Source organism: Lissotriton helveticus, chromosome 8 (genome assembly GCF_964261635.1).
Source record: "Lissotriton helveticus chromosome 8, aLisHel1.1, whole genome shotgun sequence".
In the NCBI taxonomy this organism is placed as follows: domain Eukaryota; kingdom Metazoa; phylum Chordata; class Amphibia; order Caudata; family Salamandridae; genus Lissotriton; species Lissotriton helveticus.
The window spans coordinates 842,130,576-842,153,118 of record NC_136069.1 but is presented as its reverse complement, the minus strand read 5'-3'; the positions used below and the strand labels follow the sequence as shown (position 1 = coordinate 842,153,118).

The 22,543-nt window shown below is 46.4% G+C and overlaps 1 protein-coding gene across 1 annotated transcript in view; it reads right to left on the bottom strand.

The window, feature by feature from the left end:
* Positions 1 to 22,543, bottom strand: part of PHKA2 (phosphorylase kinase regulatory subunit alpha 2) — a 779,558-nt gene that overhangs the window by 133,938 nt on the left and 623,077 nt on the right. Inside the window, exon 29 of the mRNA XM_078657648.1 lies at positions 9,937 to 9,966. Within this exon, the coding sequence (XP_078513774.1) occupies positions 9,937 to 9,966 (30 nt within the window). The remainder of the gene's footprint in view (positions 1 to 9,936; positions 9,967 to 22,543) is intronic.

Here is a 22,543-nt window from a genome sequence, read left to right as displayed (position 1 = left end):
AGGGCAGACAGGACCTAGGCTAACTTAAGTATCTTGAATTTGGCCCTTTGGAGGAGAGGTGTTGAGAGGGCGATGATTTAAAATAGGACAAAGGCTTCTGTCCATCTTTGACACAAGGAAGTAAAAGGAGTGCCACCCAGTTCATACTTCGGAGGCCTGAACCCCCCTGATGGTGGTGAAAGGTGCATCAGGGGAGAAAGAGAAGGTAGGGTGTAACCCCGGTGGACAATTTAGAGTATCCATCAGTCTGAAGTAATGGCTTGCCACCCGTGGAGCAAATGTCGGTTCCTGACTCTGACAGGGTGGCTGTGCATCAGAATGGACACAATAAAGAGGTTTTGTAACTGTGATTGCTAGAGGAGCAGGGGGCTGAGCTGCATGCTGTCCCTAATGCCCTGAGCATTGACTCTGTGAGCCACAGCCTCTGACACAAAAGGGTTGAGAAGCTTGCTGTGTCGGCTGTGGGGACTGACATTGGCAATATTGAAAATCCCAAAGTATCCACTAAGATACTGTTGGTGGAAGTGCCTGGTAGCGCAGATGAACCCAAAGAAAGTGCTGTGGCATGACTGTCTTTGAATCATTCCAGGGCCAAATCCACTTTTTCACTGTAGAAGTGAGAACCATCATGGCATGTCCATTAAGGATGCCTGGACATCCTGTGAGAAGCTCATAGACCTCATCCAGGTGTGGCACCATAGCACCACACTCTTGCTGATCAATTAATTGTGCCCTACATTGAAAATAAATTGGATATTTATCCATCCGTACTCCTTTTCTCTGTGTTTGTATGATGCCCTATGCCCAGGTATAGGAAGGTAATTTGGGTATAACCCTAGTCTTTTGTGTAATGATCATCTGACCCAGGCAACTGGTTGTGTCCAAGCCTTAATGTATCACAAATTTTGCTGCATCACGTATATCCTGAAAGGTTTGGGCTAAAGATGCCCATAGGCCCTCCAGAACTGCTGCATGATTTAGCTTACCCTGTCCCACAACGTATGAGTGGAGCAACCTAGATGGCAGCTGGCGTTGACATTGACAGAAGAGAGGGTAAGGTTGGCAGGAAACAACTTCACTTGCCAATGGTCTCAATTTATTTGGATTCATGGTGAGGAGGCGTTGTGGGAAAGGCGCTAAAGTTAACTTTATTGGTGGAAACCTGAAGCACCATATCCTCTGTCACTGGATGTTGAGTGCGGAAATGAGGGTCAGCTAGCACTTTCTGTAGCGACGAGAAACCTGCTTATTAACTGGAGGATCAGAACGTGGTTTTGCCCAAGTGTGCAAGAAGGTAGCCGTAAGGACTTCGTTAAAGGGCAGAAGAGTTTCAGTAGTTGACTGACCAGGCTCGAGTACCTCTGTATGGAGGTTGGTTTTTACATCCATGTAAGGAATTTGCAAATCAAGGACTTTCACAGTCCTTACCATGACAACAGTGAAAGAAGCGCTTTCAGCTGTGACAGGACAACCGAAAGAGACAAGTCTAGAATCTGGAGAGGTATCCAGACTACTGGCGACCTGTATTTCCTCATTGCACATGTCATCATCATCATATTGGGGACTAATTCATCCTGCTCATTGTTGTCTGAATCAGAAACAAAAATACGATGGCAAGCTTGAGACAATGTATCAGAGTATGACGGGTTGTGGCTGTACTTCGGTGGAGTCTGATGCAGCCTCGGTTGAGGCAAGTTTAGTTAAGAGTCAGAAATCTCCATGGGTAGTGGATCCTCCTCTGGCGAATGACCTGTGTCAATGTCAAAGGAACAAGTGCAAGGAATGTCACCAGAACGGAAGTCGGCACTTAAGCCGTTGCTGAATCTGAGGTGGGTTTGACAAGCAAAAACGACACCAAGGGCAAAAATGCTAACGGGGCCCTGGCAGGAGCCCTCTGAAGATACTTGGACCCAGAAGGGGCATCAGAAGAAACCGGAAGCATACTGAATATGTGCAGCATGACCTCAGTTAAGGACTCAACCAGCTGTGATGTCAAGAACAGACCAGGAAACTTGGGGAATATCAGGACCAGGCTCAGACTCTTGTATATACAGATTATTACCAGACTACATGGGACTCTTTTCTGGGGCAATGACGACCCTTTCACCCTTTTTCAAACTGTGCCTAGGGGTTTTGATGAGTTGCTGACCTATATACCTAACTAAGAGATATTTGTACCTTCAACATACTGGCGCCTAGACGTTTTAGATTCACCATTTTGGCACTACAGTGCTCACTCAGTTATTCAATTATGTTTCCATGGGAGGAGGAGCTACGCTAGCAACCAAGATGGCCGCGTAAGCTCCCGGCTCCGCCGACCTCCGCCAGTAGCTGATAAATCCTGACATAGATCCTGAATTCGCACCAGACTCCCGTGTGGCTGAAGTGTTGCTGAGTCTAAAGGGTCAATCCCGAGTTTGTTATCGTCTCGAATGGTGAAGCTACGCCGTGTTTCATTTTCGGCCTAACCCAGTGTGGAAGTCAGGGCCTCGATTTCTGACCCATCCGGGTTGGAGTTGAACAACATCGGCCGCGGGACTTGGGCGGCTTCCGGTCTCCCGAAGTGGAGAATATCCTGACCGATTTGGATGGTGGTACTCTGGTCAGATTGCTGCCAAGGATACGGCGGCAAGACACACCTGCAGCTGTGGACGGGGGTCTGTTGCCCGGAGACCCTGCTGGGCCCCCAGGGTCGACGGGTTTGGCTCCTCGCTGGCAGCGATGGTGTGGAGATCACGAGATTGACGGGCGCCCACCGTTACCGTCCGCCTCGCCAGTGCCTGTTGCCCCGGAGTAGTCGACCTCCGGGGTTAAGGATCTGATCTGTCGCTTCACGAGAGGGGATGGAGCGGGCGGAATGTACGCCGTCGCTGCAGACCGTAATGGCCGCCATTGGGGCGCTTCATTCGCAGGTCACCGCCATCATTCACAAAATGGTCGTAACAGCTGAAAATGTGTGTTTGAGACCGGACTCCGACCCTTTGCCAGAATCAAAACACGTTGTGTTACCCGCGAAGCAGGTCTTGCCTGAGACAGAGGGCTCCGTGCGGAAACCAGATCTGGTGTTTTTTGTCAGCTCCCGAACAACAGCTTGTGAGCTTGGAACTACCAAAAACTCATCATGCTCAATGGCGATACCGCCCAAGATGGACATAGCCGATCCTATACTCCTGGATACCATCCTCAGTGCCTATCGGACTGATTTATCATTCTTCTCCTCCCAGTTGGTTCAACTACGTTCTTATGACTAACTGTTCGTGGACAGATTTCTCCGTTTGATTTGTGGACTTCGAGTACTAAAACTTTGGATTCGATCCTACTGTATTGGTTTTGACTTTCTTGAACGTTTTGATTTTCCTGTCGAGATGGCGGTTCGACCGCAGCGAGCTCGCACGAAAGATCCGAAGGGCCAGGGATGAGTTTGATTGTCTGGGTTTGATGTAAAGGCTTCATTCGATACGGGACTTGCAGCCTATAATGATGCGGGAGTCGGGCGGTTTTTATAAACTTCCCCGGTTTGTTTGGCTTGTAATTGCTGCTTTTACTATGTTTTGACTACGTTTAGGGGTGGTTTGCTTCTGGCGGGGGGTAGGGGAGACCGGGAGCCTGTATGATGTCTCCTCCTCCACTCTTTTCCTTCTTTTAGGTTTCAGTTGTTGGGCGACGGGCACGCTGCTAGTGGGGTCAGGCCGTAGCCATTGCAGGGGTGCAGGGTGGGGGGAATGGGGGGGGATTTGTTTTGCCTTGTTTAGTTCTATGGCCTTTTTCTTTCCCTTCCCTTTCTATACGAGAGGTGGGTTGCTTATCCTGAGTCGCTCCTTTCACATATCTGGATGTCTACTATGGTTTTAATTATCCTGATTCGTGGGTGGACAGGCCTTGAAGGCCTCAGCTTAACGGGGTTGTTGATCGTACTGTTTTTCTTCTCTCACATATCTGCTAATGTTGACGTCCCATACTCCGTGCATTGATTTTACTATGTTGGTTTATTCGCCTACTCACAGTCGTAATGTACTCTATTGTATGATACCCGATATGTATACTATCTCCTCTTATTTTTTCTTCTATTAATAAAAATATATATATAAAAAAAATATATATGTTTCCATAATGCCTTGAGAAAGCCCGAGGCTAACATGCCCCTATAGGGTGAAACACATGTTGACAGAGTGTTCATATATTAATTTATTATACCAAGTGTACCTTGAATAAATAGTAACATTTCACATGGGCTATTCTATTGACTTTTGAAGATTGAAGTTAATATTTTTATAAAGGACCCTTCCTTTGATAAACCTTAATCAAGAGCAATGGAATCATTTAAGTAGCAGAGCGCATCATACCAGTTATTTAATTTGTAATGTATTGGCATCTAATCTGTATATACAAATTGGACTTTTAGGCTTTGGGCATTACCTAGACAGATGCATTCACATTTAAGTAACAATTTGTCAGGGTATTATTGACAAAGGATAAAAATAAATAGCCCACTTTCTCCTTTCAGGTTCAAAATCAGACCCTCAGGACTTCGAGAGTGAGACTGGGTGGCACGATAATACCCCTGTGCCCTGAACTTCCTTTTGACTTCGATCTGTCACAGAGTGGAGTTGTCCAATGTTTGGTGAGGTAGAGTTTCGTCTTGTGGGCCTGCATGGCCTTCGGATTTAATTGGGTGCAGTCGTCACAGTCCCTGGAGTTATGACACGACCTCAAGTACTATAGGCATTTCTTGCGGGGGTCTGCCCCAGACAAATCGGTGTGCAACAGTCCATGCAAGCTTAAACTCTGTTGTTTTGGGAGGTGATATATTTCCCATGAACACTTGAAAAAAAATGTAACATTTGGAAGGAAACTCTTGTCAAAGATGAGTAGCTCTGGATCCATATCTGAAGGTTTTGAATGAAAGGAGCTGACATTAGCGCGCAATAGTGGTGGTTATATACAATGCTGCTCTTCACTTCTAGAGCGGAATGATGTTAGTGCGAAGCAATGTAACAACATCTACCGGCATGGTGTACTGCTTTTAAGCTTATGGAACCAGTCCGATGCCTGGGGAATCTGGTCAAGATGAATAATCTGTGCTTGTAAGTATTAATCAGAAGCTGTATTTCTGCATAATGCACCCACCTTTTAGTGTGACAATGCTGAACTGTCACTTTGAAGTCGAAGCAGTAACATGTCGAATAGGCGTTTTTGGTGTGGTCCCTGGGTAGACACAGGTTGCAGTCCCGATGTTGGTCTGACCATGGGAATTTGTTGTTGCCAGAGGGGCAAAATGTAAATGGAGTGTTCTCCATATGCTAAACCAAAAAGTGTCATTCTCATACGACCAGGTGCTAGGCCAATCGAAGACCTGATCCTGAGATGCTCCTCAATGGCATTTTAATAGACGTTATCCAGTATGCTGGCATAAAACTTTTTTCTGATTTGCAGCTGTAACAAAGCTAGTATAGACTCATCCAAGCCCAATTGTGGGAAAAAAACAATCTGAAATGGAATCTATGTCATGGTGCAATGTGGGTTTCATTGATGGTACCATGACTAACCACTAAACCAAAATGCGTTCAAAGACCAGCATTTACATTGCAATGGACCTCACATTTGTGAACGTTAGAGTTATTGACATTTTAAACAGCAGCTGCATGGAAAGTGGGTGGAGCGCTGGCACACACCACCAGGAAGTGCTCAATGTAAAAAACTAGGCGCCAAAGAAGATGGCCACATGATTGACGTGCTCCAGCAGCAATGGGGGAAACATTAAAAATGCGGACACAACCCCGATGTGAAAATTATGCCGATCAGAAACACAAAAATAAAAACCGTTGCCAAAAAATAGATCTTAGAAGCACAATACCAGTATTGGGTAAAACATGGACAAACTAAAAACAATGCAGATGCAAGTAACGTAAAAAAAATGGAACCATTGAAAATGCCAATGCAAAAACAATGCCCAAAAAATGCTGATACATTTAAAGCACTTACTATTGAGCGTATATTGTTACAGAGGCAGAGTACATAGAAAAGCACTTTAAAATAAATAGTGGGTGATTTTTTAACACTGCAGGAGCATTTTTATTCAAATGGCACATTGCAAAGTTTTAGAAAGAACTTTGTGTTAAGAGAGGACTATAGTGAACATTATCAGCTAACTTTATTATTTTCATCATAAATGTGTGTCTGAAGACAATAACACCGCACTGGAATTCAAATCAGCTATATGCAAACTTGTTATTAGCTTTGAAATAGGAAACAACTGCAGCCTTAAAATAGATGCAGATGAATACTTTACATTGTAACCCCTTGAATACTACAAGCCATCTAAAGAAATCCATGTACACCAAAATGGCGAATGGAAAAAAGCTGATACTAAGAAAGTTTAAAAACATACACATACGATCACACGGACTCCTTTATAAATCTTTGCTAGTGAACCAATACAATGAAAAAGGTTTACATTATAAAAAAGTGACTGGGATAAACATGCTGATCCGAAAGTAGAGTTAGCAAACATTATTTAAAATGCAGATGCAACTCTAAAGCTAAGAACATGCAGATCAGACCAAACACGAACACAATCTTGTCATCTGGATGCAGCTTTACAGGAGTACCATAATTTACATAAAAACGCTTTGATAATTACATGCAATCTTAAGAAACTCACGTAAAACAAAATGGAGAACGGAAATAAATGCCGATAAAGCTAAAAAAACACATGCGGTCACACTGACTCCTTTACAAATCCGTGCTAGAGCAACAATATACTGAAAAATATTGAAAAAGATCACAATATTAAAAAGAGAATGTGCTAAACATGCCGACCTGAAAGTAGGGTTAGCAAACATTAATAGCAAGTAGTGGAATAATATGTAGACACATACAAAATGCTGATGCCTTGCTGATACAAAAAATATATAGTGGCACGGCTGCAGTCAGAGGCACAATGCACAGAGGCCTAGAAAAAATGTGCATTAAGACATTTTGGCAACAATTTAACTAAATACTCAGTGGAGCACTCACCAACTATTTGTAATGTGTTGCTAAAAGAATCGTGTGGTGCTTGGAAGTGCATTCCGCCTGCATACGGCAGTGTAGCATGCTAAAGCATCCTGCTGAGAACGGCCGTGACGATCATTATGAGCCGGGAGACGTCCAGAGGCTGCTGGTTAGCATTTCGACATTAATCCTTGTTGTCCCGATTGATTGTAGTGGATCTTTTGCGTATGCACATGGTTAATTGTAACGCTGTCCAGTATGCTTGATATGTATGCTAAAGGCTAATACATGGAGTGCCATTGAGGGGGGTTGGGGTGTTTTTGGAGTCCTCTGCAGTTTCACGTGAGATGGCCCACAAAAAGACACTCCACACCGTCTAAAGGGAAAAACGCCATGTAAAATTAAAACACCAGCAGCAGGTTGAAGCCGTTTTAGGCAGCCTGCTCTGTTTGAGTGCTGCCTGCAGGGGGTTTCGCGGTGGTGATGGTACAGACCTTAAGTTCAGAGGAGGAAGAGGCGTTGTGCAGAAAAAGAAAGGCGCACAGCCTCTCCAAGCAAACAATGTGGTCACGGCAGTAAACAAATCTTTTGTGTTAAATTATAGTAGCAAAAACACAACACAAATTCAGTGTGGCGTATATCCACTCCAATTATTTTATAGTAATAGAATTTATCTGATGCGATTGTCATTCAAAGCATTTAAAGATAGGAGCAATGAAATTACTCGTTACGACAAATGTGCGATATCTTCGGTGCTCTTGGTGTGGTAGGGAAGAGAGGAGGGAATGGGTGTAGAGTGTTCACGTGTGGGTAGGGGACAAGGAAAGGTAATTGTGACATATATACATCAACATGGTTTGTTTTATACGTTTCTGTGAATGATCGTATGTTCCCAGTGTTATACATAAATCAGATGGACCAAAAATTAATTATATAAAGTGTCGCTAGTATTTGTATTCCAATGTTGTCGACGTTTCGACCCCTCAGGGCAGGACAGGTTGTAGTCCTTGAGGTGGGATCTGCATCAGGACTGGGGGAGCGCTTGTTGGAATCACAGGGGAAGAAATCCGCTGTGGTCAATGAGAACGGTGGGCTTTCGTGAGTTCTCCTGGTGATTGGTTGCGGTCAGCACCTGGATAAGCTTATGACCTGTGGCCCAGGGAACAATCAAGTGTTTCCCAGGTTCTTGGTTGTACAATGTTTGGCTAATCTGCAGCAAGGTTCTCTTACAGATGTGGGGAACAATCCCGTGTGGCCTCGAGTTACTGGCCGTAGCTCAGCAATGGAGAAATGGATAAAGCATGGCAGCCATGAAGTGGGCGCCGCACAGTACGTAGCTTCATAATAAAGCACACTAAACATGAAAACAAAACATGAGCACTAATGGGAAGTGCTCCTCACAATTTAAAACAAGCAAGAGTATGAAGTACACAGAACAGGTGCCCTTGAAACGCATCTGATGAGCAGAGAACAAAGAAATACCAATGCTGTGTGTGTTTGTTAGCTCAAAAGTCAATACGGGAGGGGGTAGTGTACGGAACAAGCACCCTCGGAACGCGCCTGATGAGCAGGAACAAAGAAATTCAAATGCTGTGGTGTTAGCTCAAAAGCAAAAAATCAACAAAAATAATAGTTCCCACAAGGTATCGTGAATAAAATGTTGAGTAAGAGCACAAGTAACAGGGGCAATTCTCATCGGAGGTTACAAAAGTCGAAAAGGAGGGACTACAAAGTGTATTCACCAATCAAAAGCCAGCATTTACAAAGGACAGTAAGAGGATCCAATGAAAAAGATGTGCTGTTCTTGATGGCCATATTCTAGATACAGCATGTCACGAAGAGACGTGCATGCGCTGCCTACGCTAGACCTAAACAAGCACTGGCGTTGCCAATAGGTCTCGCATTAGGGAAGTTTAACCTATTGGTATTGTAAATGACAAATTTTGTATTTATGTGTTGGTTTTGAAAATAGCAAAATTAATAGCTTTGTCATTTACAATGCCAATAGTTTTAACTTTTGCAAATGTGACCCCTATAGCATTTGTTATGCAATATGTGTCGTATTTACGTTACTTACATAGTTTTGCAATCAGTCATACCCTCTGGTAACCTAATTCTCCGACCAGCACATGCCTGCTTACAGTTCAACAGGATTTTACAATATGCACATTCAGACGTTTGCCTGGACGAGCCCAGAAGTGCTGGGGTCGGAGGCAGAAAATCAAGGAGTGTGGCAAATGGCCGGAGGGAAGCCGGATGGGGGCAGGAGAGCTGAGATAGCGTGTTAGGGGAGGAGAAGCCGCAGAGCGCACGCTGGGCGAAGCCCTTTGATGTGCTGTGCGGCCGTGAATGCGCGTGCTTGTTTGCTCACGTGATTCACGTGAACTTAAAGAAAACCGCACAAACTAAACCCTTGGTTTCACAAGTTTTTTGAGCACTTGAATTCTCGCTCCCTCAATGCGCTTGCGCGCATTGATAGGTCGCGAGACCTAAAAACTAGTTGCAATATTCTGGATTTAACACTAGCTGGCAGGATTATGAAAAGCATGAGATCTACAGCAACATCTGCTACAAACACATTTATCCACAAATTGATCGGAATGATTGTACCTTGTGTAGGTATCCTATGGAATACAAGGCTGCACTGTCCTTAACATACACACATTATTTTAAAGGCATGCGCGGTGGATGAGTACCTTTATGTTATTTTGCAGAAAACAACTTTGATTAGTTAGAAAGTAAATACTGCTGCCCCGTCCCATTAGATCAACTGCAATCCCTCAGCAGATGTTAGTACGCCTAATTGGAAACAGTGTTAACTAAGCATGAGCTTCACGTTAGTATCAACCTGAGAGGCACCGCAAACAAAATTATTAGTGAGAGGAAAAACAAAAAAGTATTTGCATGCAAAAAAAAATCAGCAAATGCCTCTGATTATATCACCTGATCATCAGTGCTTAGCCTCCTATCCATCTGAAAATACAAATAAATGATAAAACAAAACAATGTAAAACAGTGTTCCAGATGACTTTTTCATTAGTATATCTTTCCTATTTATCAAGCATCTCATGCTTAGGTGGGAATTTTTTCCTATTTTAAAAATGGAGGATGCTCTGCATAGTATGCATTTACAGCTGTTTGTGGAGTTAAAACCTAAGATTTTTTCCATGTACATATTTTTATAAGTGAATGTATGACAATGAAAATCTTTGGCTTGATCATATAGGTGTACAGACCTTTGAACATTGCTTCCATGTTAGGAAGAGTTGCAAAAATAGCACACTGATGGATATTTACAGAGCTCTCCAGACAGATGGTCGGTCCCCCATGTTCCTGAAAGGAGTCGAAGTCAACAGGAACCAATGGAAGATAAGTTCCACTACATTAAATCTGAAATCCCAATTCCAATATGTTTGTAATGAAAAACTAAGAAATCCCTCAAAAAATGTTTGGCAGCAATATTCTTGTTATTTTCAGCTTTTATGTTGGTGGGTGAACCACTTGAAGGACACAACAACATGCGCAATTATCTACTTCATAATTTGTGAATTGTAACCTGACTATACTGCAACACAGTGGGCCTGATTCACAAAGGTGAACTTAGACTTTTGTGTAAACTTACATTTTGTTTTGGTTTAATATTACTAATAGTCCTTTTTACGACTGTGGAGACTGCACTCATTGCTGAAACTCCGCAAATAAACAGATAGGTCTGTCCTATTTTTTTATGTGCATAGTTTTCTGCCCTGACTGGGAAATCGCCACAGTCGTAAAATTGTTATTAGTAAAATGTAAATCGTAGTTTGTGAATACCACGAAATTAGTAAACTTACATAACAGTGTACGTTTACCTTTGTCAATCAGGCCCAAGGTGACTTCACAGAGGGAAGCAAGGTAACAGCAAAGATTGTGGCAAACATAGACGCCGCCCTCTCACAAAAAAATGACAAGTACCACGCCATGTTCATCAATTTATGGTTTTTATTCAACCTTTGAAAGTTGATACCAGCTAATGCTTTTACAAAGAATAAAACTCTTTCTACCAACCCAAAGCTTTTCTTCCACAGTACTAACTTGCGCTCTTTCACACACTGATGGATATAATTGAATATGCTACTTACCAGTATGCATCTGTTCTTGGCATGTAGGGCTGCTAACATTCATATCTATTGCATAGATCGCCGCCTAGTGTTGGGTCCGGATGATTGGACATTGTTGTCCTGGAAGAGTCTTCGAAGTATCACGAGATAGGTGGCTCCTCCCCTGGACTACAGTGCGCATGGGCATCGACTCCATCCCCAGATTGTTTTTAGCCATTGTGGCAAAGATGGAGTGTGATAGTAGAAATGATGTCCATGCTAGTGATGAAATGCAAGAAGTAATCTGCAGCTGCTACAGGCGCCGGGGAGGAGGGTGGGCGATATGAATGTTAGCAGCCCTACATGCCAAGAACAGATGCATACTGGTAAGTAGCATATTCAGTTCGAAGCATGAGGGCTGCTAAATTCATATCTATTGCATAGAATACATAGCAGTCCCCTCATTAGCGGCGGCCGCCCGTGCCAGCTGCAGAAGTCTGAAAAAGAGTTTTGAGAACAGCCTGTCCTACAGCTGCCTGCTGTTTGGAGTGCACATCTACACAGTAATGTTTGGTAAATGTATGTGGTGTAGCCCACGTGGCTGCTCTACACATGTCTTCCAAAGGAATGTTACCTAGGAATGCCATGGAGGCCCCCAACTTGCCTGTGGAGTGCGCCCTGGGGGGGACCGTTAAAGTGCGTTTAGCCTTCTGATAACAAATCTGAATACATTTAACGATCCACCTGGCTATTCCAGCTTTGGAAATAGGGTTGCCTTTGTGCGGTGCTGAGAAGGCACGAAAAGTTGCTGTGTCTTTCTAAAGTGTTGTGTTCTGTCAATGTAGTACATTAATGCCCTTTTAACATCCAGTGTGTGGAGCATTCTTTCCGCTACTGTTTCTGGGTTTGGAAAGAATGAGGGCAGTTCAATCGTCTGATTGACATGAAACTGTGACGCCACCTTTGGAAGGAACTTGGGGTTAGTGCGGAGCACTACCCTGTTTGAATGGACTTGAATAAATGGCTCTTGAATTGTGAGCGCTTGTAGCTCACTAACACGTCTGAGAGACGTGATAGCAATGAGGAAAGCCACTTTCCATGTCAAGAACTGAACCTCACACGAATGTAGAGTCCTCAAAAGGTGGGCCCATCAACCTAGTGAGGACCACGTTGAGATTCCACACTGGAGCGGGTGGGGTCCTGGGAGGAATGACCCGCTTCAGCCCTTCTAGAAAAGCTTTAATGGCAGGCACCCTGAAAACAGAGAGATGCTGCCTGTTTTGAAGATAAGCCGCTATGGCGGATAAGTGTATCCTAATGGAAGCGTACGCTAGATTGCATTTGTAAAGATGCAACAAATAGCAGATGATGTTAGGAATGGAGGCATCTAGCGGGTGTATGTTATGTGCTGTACAATAAATGACAAACCGCTTCCATTTTGCTGCATAGCAAGCTCTTGTAGTGGGCTTCCGTGCCTCCCTGATGATGTCCATGCATTCTGGAGGCAGGTTAAGGTAGCCAAACTCTAAGACCTCAGGAGCCAGATCCCCCAGATTGAGCTGGTGCGGATCTGGATGCTGAATGTCGCCATGGTTCTGCGTCAAAAGTCTGGGTGTGAGGTGCAGCCTTTGATGCGGTACCACGGAGAGTTCTAGAAACGTGGTGTACCATGGTTGGCGTGCCCACGTTGGAGCAACCAGGATGAGCGTCATCGAGTGTTGCTTTAGCTTTCTTGCCACCAGCGGTATTAGAGGTGCTGGGGAAAAGTGTACGCAAATCTGCCTGACCAGTTCATCCATATCGCATTGCCCTGCGATTGTGGGTGAGGGAACCTGGCGGCAAAGCTTTGGCATTTTGCGTTTTCCCTTGTGGCAAACAGGTCTATCTCTGGATGACCCCACTGCTGAAAGTACGGGCGGAGTACTGATGGATGTAACTCCCACTCGTGCATCTGGTGGCTGTACCTGCTGAGCAGATCCGCCATCTGATTGTCCTTGCCCGGGAGGTGTTCCGCCATGAGGAAAATGTTCCTCTGAATGGCCCACTTCCACATGCTCTGAGCCAGATGAGACAGCTGTGGAGAGTGCGTACCCCCCTGCTTCTGGATATAGTACATGGCAGTCATGTTGTCCGTCCGGATCAACACGACTTTGTTGCACAGATGTACCTTGAAGGACTTGAGTGCCATGAAGATTGCCATGAATTCTAGATAGTTGATGTGCATCTTCTTCTGCTGTGTAGTCCATAGCCCCTGCACCGTGTAGTGGAGCAAATGAGCTCCCCGACCCTGGAGAGAAGCGTCCGTCGTCATGATGATCTGCGGCACAGGCTCTTGGAACGGTCGGCCCTTGCAAAGGTTGTGTGGATTCCACCAATGCAGAGAGCTGTATGCCCGACCGGTCACCAACACTAGGTCTTTCAATTGTCCTTGAGCCTGTGTCCACTGATGCGCCAAGCATTCTTGGAGCGGACGCATATGCAACCTTGCGTGCGGGACTATGAAGATGCAGGAGGCCATCATGCCTATCAACTGCATAAACACTCTCGCTGGGAGTGAGTGTTGCGGTCTGAACCTTTGGATGAGCGACTGGATGTTGTCGATCCTCACCTGGTTCGGCTGAGCCGTAGCAGTCAAAGTATTTATTGTCGCGCCCAGATACTGCCGCACATGGGCTGGCTGAAGGTGCGACTTTGGATAGTTCAGTGAGAACCCCAGACTGGGAAGGAGGTGAATTGTGTGGGACATGTCTGCGGCGCACTGCTGTTCCGACTTTGCTTGAACGAGCCAGTCGTCTAGGTAAGGGTAGACATGTATGTTTTGTCTCCTGAGGTGCGCCGCCACAGTCGCCAGACACTTTGTGAACACTCTGGGGGCAGTGGTCACTCCGAAGGGTAGGACCCTGAACTGGTAATGCCTGTTCTGTATGGTGAACCTGAGGTATTTCCTGTGGGATGGGTGGAGTGGTATGTAAAAATAAGCATCCTTGAGGTCCAAGGTTGCGAGGAAGTCTCCCTGGTTTAACAATGGAAGAACCTGCTGCAGTGTTAACATATGAAAATGTTCTGAGAGGATGTACAGGTTGAGGGGGCGTAGGTCTAGAATGGGTCTGAGTGAACCGTCCTTTTTTGGGATTAAGAAGTACAGGGAATAAACCCCTGTGCCTTCTTCCTCCACCGGCACGAGCTCTATTGCGCCTTTTTGCAGCATTACAAGAACCTCTTGCTGCAATAAGTGCAAGTGCTCTGCTGACATAGGTCGTTGTCTTGGGGGTATGTTGGGTGGAGTGGACGTCAACTCCAAACAATAACCAAACTGGATAAGTTTCCTCACCCACCTGTCTGTGGTGATGGACGTCCAGACTGGCAGGAACTGCTGGAGTCTCCCCCCGACAGGTGTTGGATGGTCGGGGGGTAGTGACAGAGAGTCACTGTTTGTTGGCAGCAGAGGAAGGGGAACTATTGTTGCCTCTGCCTCTGCCCTTGGCGCTGTTGCCTCTGTAACCACCCCTATTCTGTTTTGGGTACGAGGCCTGGGCGCCTCCTCTGCCGAAATGTGACAGCTGTGCCAAGTGTCCTCTGGTAGCACCCCGCGCACTTGAGCGACAAAAAGTGTTTCCTCTGAATTGCTGAGACTGAAGTGCCCCCATGGACTTAGCCGTCTCAGTATCTTTTTTGATCTTCTCGAGGGTGGTGTCAACCTCCGGCCCAAACAGTCTGTCTGGATTGACGGGCTGGTTGAGGATAGTCGTCTGTATTTCTGGCTTGAACCCTGAGATGCGGAGCCATGCCTGACGCCTCAACATAACACTTGTGTTGACTGCTCTCGCCGCTGTATCTGCCACGTCTAGCGCACATTTAATTGCAGCGTTAGAAATTAGCTTGCCCTCTTGTATCAGCAACTCAGCTCCTTCTTTAAACTCGTCTGGAAGGTGTTGTAAGAGCTGCTCTAAGGTGTCATAGTGCGCCCTATCATACCTGGCTAATAGGGCTTGTGTGTTAGATATGCGCCATATGTTGGCTGCCTGCGCAGCCACCCTTTTGCCCCCTGCCTCCAGCACTTTTGACTCTTTGTCCGGGGGAGGAGCTTCACCCGTTGTCTGCGAATTCGCCCTTTTGCGGGCATGTGAGACCACCAAAGAGTCTAGAGGCAACTGGCCTCGTATATAAGTAGGGTCCCCAGGTGCCGGCCTGTACTTTTTTTCAATTCGTGGGTTCACAACCCTCGCTCTGGTGGGTTCCTTGAAAATGTCTGTGGCATGCTTGAGAACCCCCTTAAGCATTGGAAGTGTTTTCACAGTTTTTTCTGATGCAGAGAAAGTATCAAACAAAAAGTCAACTTCCACAGGGTCGGCATGCATCTCCACCTTATGGTTTGCAGCCGCCCTTTCAATTAACGTTACACAAAGGGGGGTTATACCCATGCAGTCGCGGGGACCTGGGCGCTATATGGTATGTGTAAAGAGGGGGTCCCCGCAAGGGAAACGTGTTAAGTACAACACACACAGGCAACCGTAGTTGGTAACACTTTTCACAAATTCATGAAAATCAATAGAAACAATAGAGGTGAGTATTGTCATTTATTTTACAATACCACTTTGTCATTATATCAACAAAATTTTAGAAAGCCCCAGAGGGGAGGAGGGAACGAGGGTAGTGAAGGAGGGTGTGCTCAAAGCTGTGTATAGTCAAAGGAAGATAGACATAGTCACAAAAAGGAAAACAATCATATACAATATTGGCATATGAGTCAGGCCAAATCTAACACAAAGAAGCCTATATATTCAAAACGTCCATTTGAATAATTATACAAAAACCTTTCAACGGTCACATAACAAACATTCGAGTTGGTTAGAGGGCATGTGCCGGAGGTATACAACAAAGGAAAAAAAAAAGGAAAAAAGCCGTCGACGTTTCGACCCCTTGGCGTAGGCTAAATTAGGTCCTTTTACGGGGTCTTCATCAGGACAAGTGCAGTGAGAGGGCAAGGTGGGGGGGGGCGAAGATATCAGATCTTGCAATGGACGTTTTGAATATATAGGCTTCTTTGTGTTAGATTTGGCCTGAGTCATATGCCAATATTGTATATGATTGTTTTCCTTTTTGTGACTATGTCTATCTTCCTTTGACTATACACAGCTTTGAGCACACCCTCCTTCACTACCCTCGTTCCCTCCTCCCCTCTGGGGCTTTCTAAAATTTTGTTGATATAATGACAAAGTGGTATTGTAAAATAAATGACAATACTCACCTCTATTGTTTCTATTGATTTTCATGAATTTGTGAAAAGTGTTACCAACTACGGTTGGCTGTGTGTGTTGTACTTAACACGTTTCCCTTGCGGGGACCCCCTCTTTACACATGCCCTTTCAATTAAAGCATTAAACGCCGCAGAGTCTTCAGTTGGAGAAGTTTTCACCCCATACATCTGTGGGTCACCGACCACCTGTTGGTCCCCCTGATCACCAGAGTGTACCCATGAGTCCTGCTGCTCATCAGGGTCAGTATTGTCTGGGAAGTTATACCCCTGATCTTGTTCATCCTCATCTCCATTTGAGCAAGTGGGTGAAGGGGTAGGACTCCGCCTAGGCCGTTGTGGAATGGGTTCAACAAGTTCTGGCGTGTCTGGTGCAGGCTTTTTCTTCTTTAGAGGTATTACATAGGATTCCACAGGCTGGGATGTAATTTTCCTCTTGTAGAGCGTTAATCTACCCGTGTCGGCGTCGATAAAATGCTCCTCTTGTTCGTCAGATAAAGGTGGTCGACCAAAGCCTCCACTTAGCTGAGTCTGCCTCAATGGCTCCGAGTCCTCGGGCACCGTACGAGGTGCAAAAGCCTTCGGCGCCACCTTCGGTGGTAGCGTATAGAGGATCGGCATGGAAGTCTTCTTCAGTGGAACACTTGTCCTCGGTACCGAAGGTGTGTTCGGCTCCGACGCCTTGTCTCTCAACCGTTTCAGGGAGTCCGAGACTTGCTTCGTAAAAGAAGCGGACGGCTTCGTCGATCCGACCGACGACCTCTGTCCACCCGCAGGGGAAGAACCGAGCGTCGACGATTTTTCCTTGGGTGGCGGAGGCGCGGACGCACCTTCGACAGCTGCGCTTTGCTTCACCGCCCCGGCCTTAGTCGTCGACGTCGCAGACTTTGGAGCAGCAGATTTATCTGTCTGCGTCGGGGCTCCAGACTTCGGCTCGGTGCCCCTCGCTGACTTCGCTTCGACTGTCCGTTTGCCTGTCGGTGCGGCAGTCTTGGTGGAAGGTGTCTCGACAGTCTTCTTCGACTTCGACTCGACCATCTTACTCGACACTGGCTCGACGACCTTCTTCGAGCCGGTCTCCTTGGCCCCTTTCGGTACCTTAGCCTGTTCGACAGCCTTCTGCGGCTTCGAGGGCTCTGAAGACGACGGTTTCGATGTAGTCCCAGACGTCTTCGGTGTCGATGGTTTGTCGGCCATCTTTGTTGTTTTCGATTCCGATGGTTTCGGTTTCGATTTGTGTAATGGAGGCTCCGCTGGTATGTCTGTAGCCGGGCCAGGAGGCGGGGCCGAGGACTGAGGAGTAGGGTCGTGGGTAAGGCCGTGTGGCGATCCCGTGACCTGAGCCTTAGTAAACGTACGCACGGGGCATAGCTCTTCCTCTGAGCTATCTTCCGCGGCCCCATAAACTTCCTCGTCGTCCCCTACCTCCTCGACGTGTTCGTCTAGGTCCAGGTCCTCAACGGGTTCTCCGTAGTCGGCCTCGACCTCCGCCGATGTAGGTGAGATCTGCAGTTGAAGCTCTTGCTCGTCTGCTTCGGAGTCGCCAAAGATGTCTGCCGGTGCCGATCGCTGGGCCTCGAGGCGCGCCACGCGCCTGATCTTGAGCGTCTTCTTCGACCTGAATCTCGAGCAGGCCATACAGTTGGCCTCGTTGCGGTCCGGCGACAGGCACTTGTTGCATACAGGATGCACGTCGATGTGTGGGTACTTCGATCCACACACGGGGCAGTACTTGAACGGGCTCCGTTCCATCGTAGCGTTGTCCGGGTCTTGCTGCGTCGACAGGGCCTCAATGACCGAAGAGTCACCCGACTCCTCAGATATCCGACTCGAAGAGTTGGAGTACACACGAGACCGAACGCGAACAATACCGACGAAGTAAAGAAGGCCTTTTGGCCTTAAAGAAATTGTTTTATCGATTCCGAACAGGAGACGTCGAAATCACATCCGAACCCAATGGCGGAAAAAAAACAATCTGGGGATGGAGTCGATGCCCATGCGCACTGTAGTCCAGGGGAGGAGCCACCTATCTCGTGATACTTCGAAGACTCTTCCAGGACAACAATGTGCAATCATCCGGACCCAACACTAGGCGGCGATCTATGCAATAGATATGAATTTAGCAGCCCACATGCTTCGAACTGTCTGCTCACCGTCTTCCAAGACTCTTCTTTACTCCCCTGAAGTCGTTCCTCCATGCACCTGCCTGTCTCATAAGTTGCCATACATACCAGTTAACCAAGCAAGCCAAGAAAAAAGCTGTTGCTCTCATGCCTCACCTGCAACACACTCAGCACAATCCCAATGAAAATGAAAACGAATAAGGCAATGAGAGAACAAACGGATTGACACTGACAATACAGGGTCACTAGGCTGCAAGACATGAGTGACACAGTGTTCAACACGTGTTAAGGTATGATTAAAAAACATGGGCGCGTACCTCAAGATACTGTGAGTTCTGCTATCTAGTCTTTGGGTCTGGAAATATTATTTGAAATAATGGTTTTATTTTGGTGATTGACCCATGACATAATATGACTCGCTATAACAGCAAATGTATGCCCACATCCACCATCTTTGGATTCATGTTACCCATGTAATATTTTATTTTAAAGTGTGCATATTAGATAAAATTATAGGCAAACATGTTTGCATTATATTTCCTTCTTCACAGGGGAGGTGGGGGGGTCACATTTGAATCAGGAGTCTTTAACCTTCAAAACGTATTACAGGTAAGTAAATAGTTTTTTGGGTAGGGAAAACCTATTATAGAGTAATATGCAATGCATTGCTTATACTGCAGTGCTCTTCCATTGTGAGAAGGAAGTGAGTAGCTCCATGCAGATGTAAAAACATCTATCCCACTTGTAACTCTCTTGGAGACTCAATGTCTACATACTATTGTTTCCTGAACACGTGTGTTGAAAACAATGCAACAGATGCACCAATATCTTACAGTGAAACAATACCCTTTCCTTGTTGAACGAGCCTTTCTTTGTATTTCCAATGTTTTCCTGGTTAATGATTAACATACCGATATTATTATACAATACATCTTTCTATGTACCCTTTGTCAAAGGTGTAGCTTAACTTGTTGTCCATAAGTAATGAAAAACTTGAGTGTTACATACTGACTTGGTATCTAGAATGTAGTGGTGGCTACTATTTGACATTCAATGCATGTGACTCTCTTTCAGTTAGTGTACTGAGAAGTTAGAAGAACGTTTCTAAATAAATAGTTTGATTGAAATGGAAATCAGATATCAAGTTACAAATATATTTATGGGGCTATTCACAGAGGTAAATTACACTTGAAAGTAAATCTACAGGTGTAAACTACTCTCACAACCTTTGAATATCTTAAAAAAATCCTAGTTTAAATTTACCCTGCAAAAGGGGAAGAAGCTACATTTACGAGTGTGACTAATAAAAAAAAGTAGTAAGTCCAGCACTACACTGATACTACAACAGGAAGTCAGTCAAGCTTGCCAGGTGGACTCACGGTGTTACCTGTCACAGTGCTTTCCTTGTGTTAACTTCTGTAGGAGAGTAGGGTCTGCAATCCTATGATCACCCAGATTTTTGCTTTTTGCTGCACTGGTTTACGACTTTCCCTGGCTGTGGGCCTGCTAATCAGACCCACAGCCTAGCTGTTCTCTCTATCCAAATTGTACCCAGGTACTGAATTGGCACTGGGCCCTCTCCAAGTCCCTGTACCCAGGGCTGAGGTGCACCCAGAAGTCTCCCAGGGGCTGAAGCATGTATTGTGCCACCCCTGGATTGACTAACTAAAACTGACACAACTGGCTGCACGACAGCTGGGGCAAGGTGGTGTACTCACCCTTTGCTTTAGATATAGTATACCTATATCTAACCCTAAAAATGGACACACAGATCTCCTATCAGTCACTCCTATAGCAGGCCTTAACCATCCTGAAGGCAGAGTGCTTGGAATCGTGTGAGATGGTGCTCTGGCATGAGCTGAGCCTGTCTGCGGCTTTCGGGATCCATCCCTTAGCCGTTTCCATGATATCGCATACCATATACTCTTAAGTGCATTGATAATCCTCGCGGTTATGTGCCAACTCTGGTATCGCTTTATCAAAACATGTCGAGTAAGGTGTCATACGAATTGGAATACTAACCCCTCGCCAATTCTGGCGACGGGGTTAGCATTCCACCCTTCTAGAGGGACACGACATGCCTGTAACCTATAACCCGGTTAAAAGTCAGACAGAGCCTTAGCATCCACAAAATGGATGCTGCCACCGAGACACAAGTCTGCCCTCCTGCTGCTGGGAGTCCTCCCAGAGCAGGAGATAAGGACAAAGGGTTTCCTGCCAGGGGCGGTGCCAGCACCGTCCCAGACAGGGTTTTGTGTATTGTAAGTAGGCAGGGCTTTAGAGGAAGGTGACTGCACGTGGCACCCCGGTGCTCACTGTGCATAGGCTGGCTGGAACCAGTTCCAGGGTCACTCCAGACCCTGTGCTGGGGAAAAGCCCGCCAAGGAAGTGGGTGTAACCACCCCCCTCCTAGTCCCACCCATAGGGCAGGACTTAGTCGCGTGCCAGCCCCTTTTTACAGGATAAAGGTAGAGACTGGCCCCCTTCCAAATCAGATCATCTTTGAATCCTGAAACTACTTTCTGCGAAAGGAACTCAAGACTTCTTCCTAAGATTTCTCCCTTGTGACTAAGGAGTAGTCACCCTGCATCCGCAGGCACCATCCAAGAACACTGCGGTCTGCTGTAAGTCCTTCCTCCGGAATCCGACTGCCCAGCTCGACGAGAACCGGCTTCCCTGGCACCTCTGACCTCTACCCACCTCTACAGCCCAGCTGAGAACCGTGGGTGCGACGAGACCTCAAGGGACCGGCCATCTGCAAGACTGCACGACTTCTTTCCAGCAAGCCCGCCGAGTAATCTACTGGTGAGTGCTTTGGGGTCCGAGAAGCCCCGACTCTGAGCAGCTCCAGCTCCGAAGTGCAGCCCCCCAGCATCTCCACGATCTGCGTGGGGCCCTTCTGCTTTCCGCTGCTCACCGCGTTGTTTGGCTACTAGCCCGTTGGCTTGTGGCCTTCCTGACGACGCCCAACGACATTTCTGCTGCTGGTCTGGTTGCTCCAGACTGGCCCTTGCTCCCTTCCAGAAGAGGAGCACCCTGGACCCTCCTGGTCCACTCAAGACGCCATTTTGAGTCCACCGCGTGGGCTTGAATTAGCCAAGGCTTGTTGCCCAATCCTGGGTAACTTCGACGCCAACGACTTCATCCTTCGTGGGACAGCTCGCACCTCCATCCTGGTCGCCGACAACGCCTCCTGGTCCGAGAGACTGCAGAGCCCAGCAGTGCCCACTCACCTGACTGCGGTGACTTCGCCCGGTGCCATCCTGGTGCTCACTTAATCACTGGCTAGTGATTCAAGAACTTGGTCCCCTCTGCTTTCAGGTTTTTCTTCTTCCTTGATCCAGGCTTGGATCCATCGAACTTTTCTTCACTGGTCGCCTGCCAGCAACTTCTTCCTTCCAGGCTCCTGGTCCGGCAACGAGATCCCCGACGTCTTTTCAGACCTATGCAGCTGCAGCCCCTGGGCTAGGTAACTTCGGCACTCCGGTGTCCCAGCATAGCCTCACTATCCAAGGGTCAGGATCCACTGTCGTTTTCTTCCTACCAGGTCGGGTTCGCCCGTGAACACTAACTTTGCCTTTACTAGCCTCCATAGACTTTGTCCCGCATCCCGCGTGAGAGTGCACACTCTGCACCCGAGTCCCCTGGGTCTCCTAGTAGTAATCTAACGATTCCCTAGTCCAGTCCTAGCGATTCCAAAGCCTATTAGAACTGTTACTTACCTGCTAGTAATTCGCATTCCACTTTTAGCGTATATGGTTTTTCGTGCCCCTCGGGCATTTGTGTATAACGTGCTAACTTAAGTATTTTCGTAAGAGTTTTGTTGTGTGCTTAGCTCCCTGTCTCATAAAGAGCCAGGGTAGTCTTGTTATAAATAAATACACTGTTTATTTTCATAACAACTTGTGTGGTGTCCTTTCACTGGGTGTTCAAGGGGTAATGTGATGGTAAAACAGCTGGCTTAACACGCCCTCTAGAGTCTTAGCCTTAGACTGCTCGTATCCATGCTACTAGGATAGCTGGTCTATAAGGTTGACTTACAACCAATCATCAATAAGGGTTGTTTGGACTGATATATAGTGATCACTAGAATA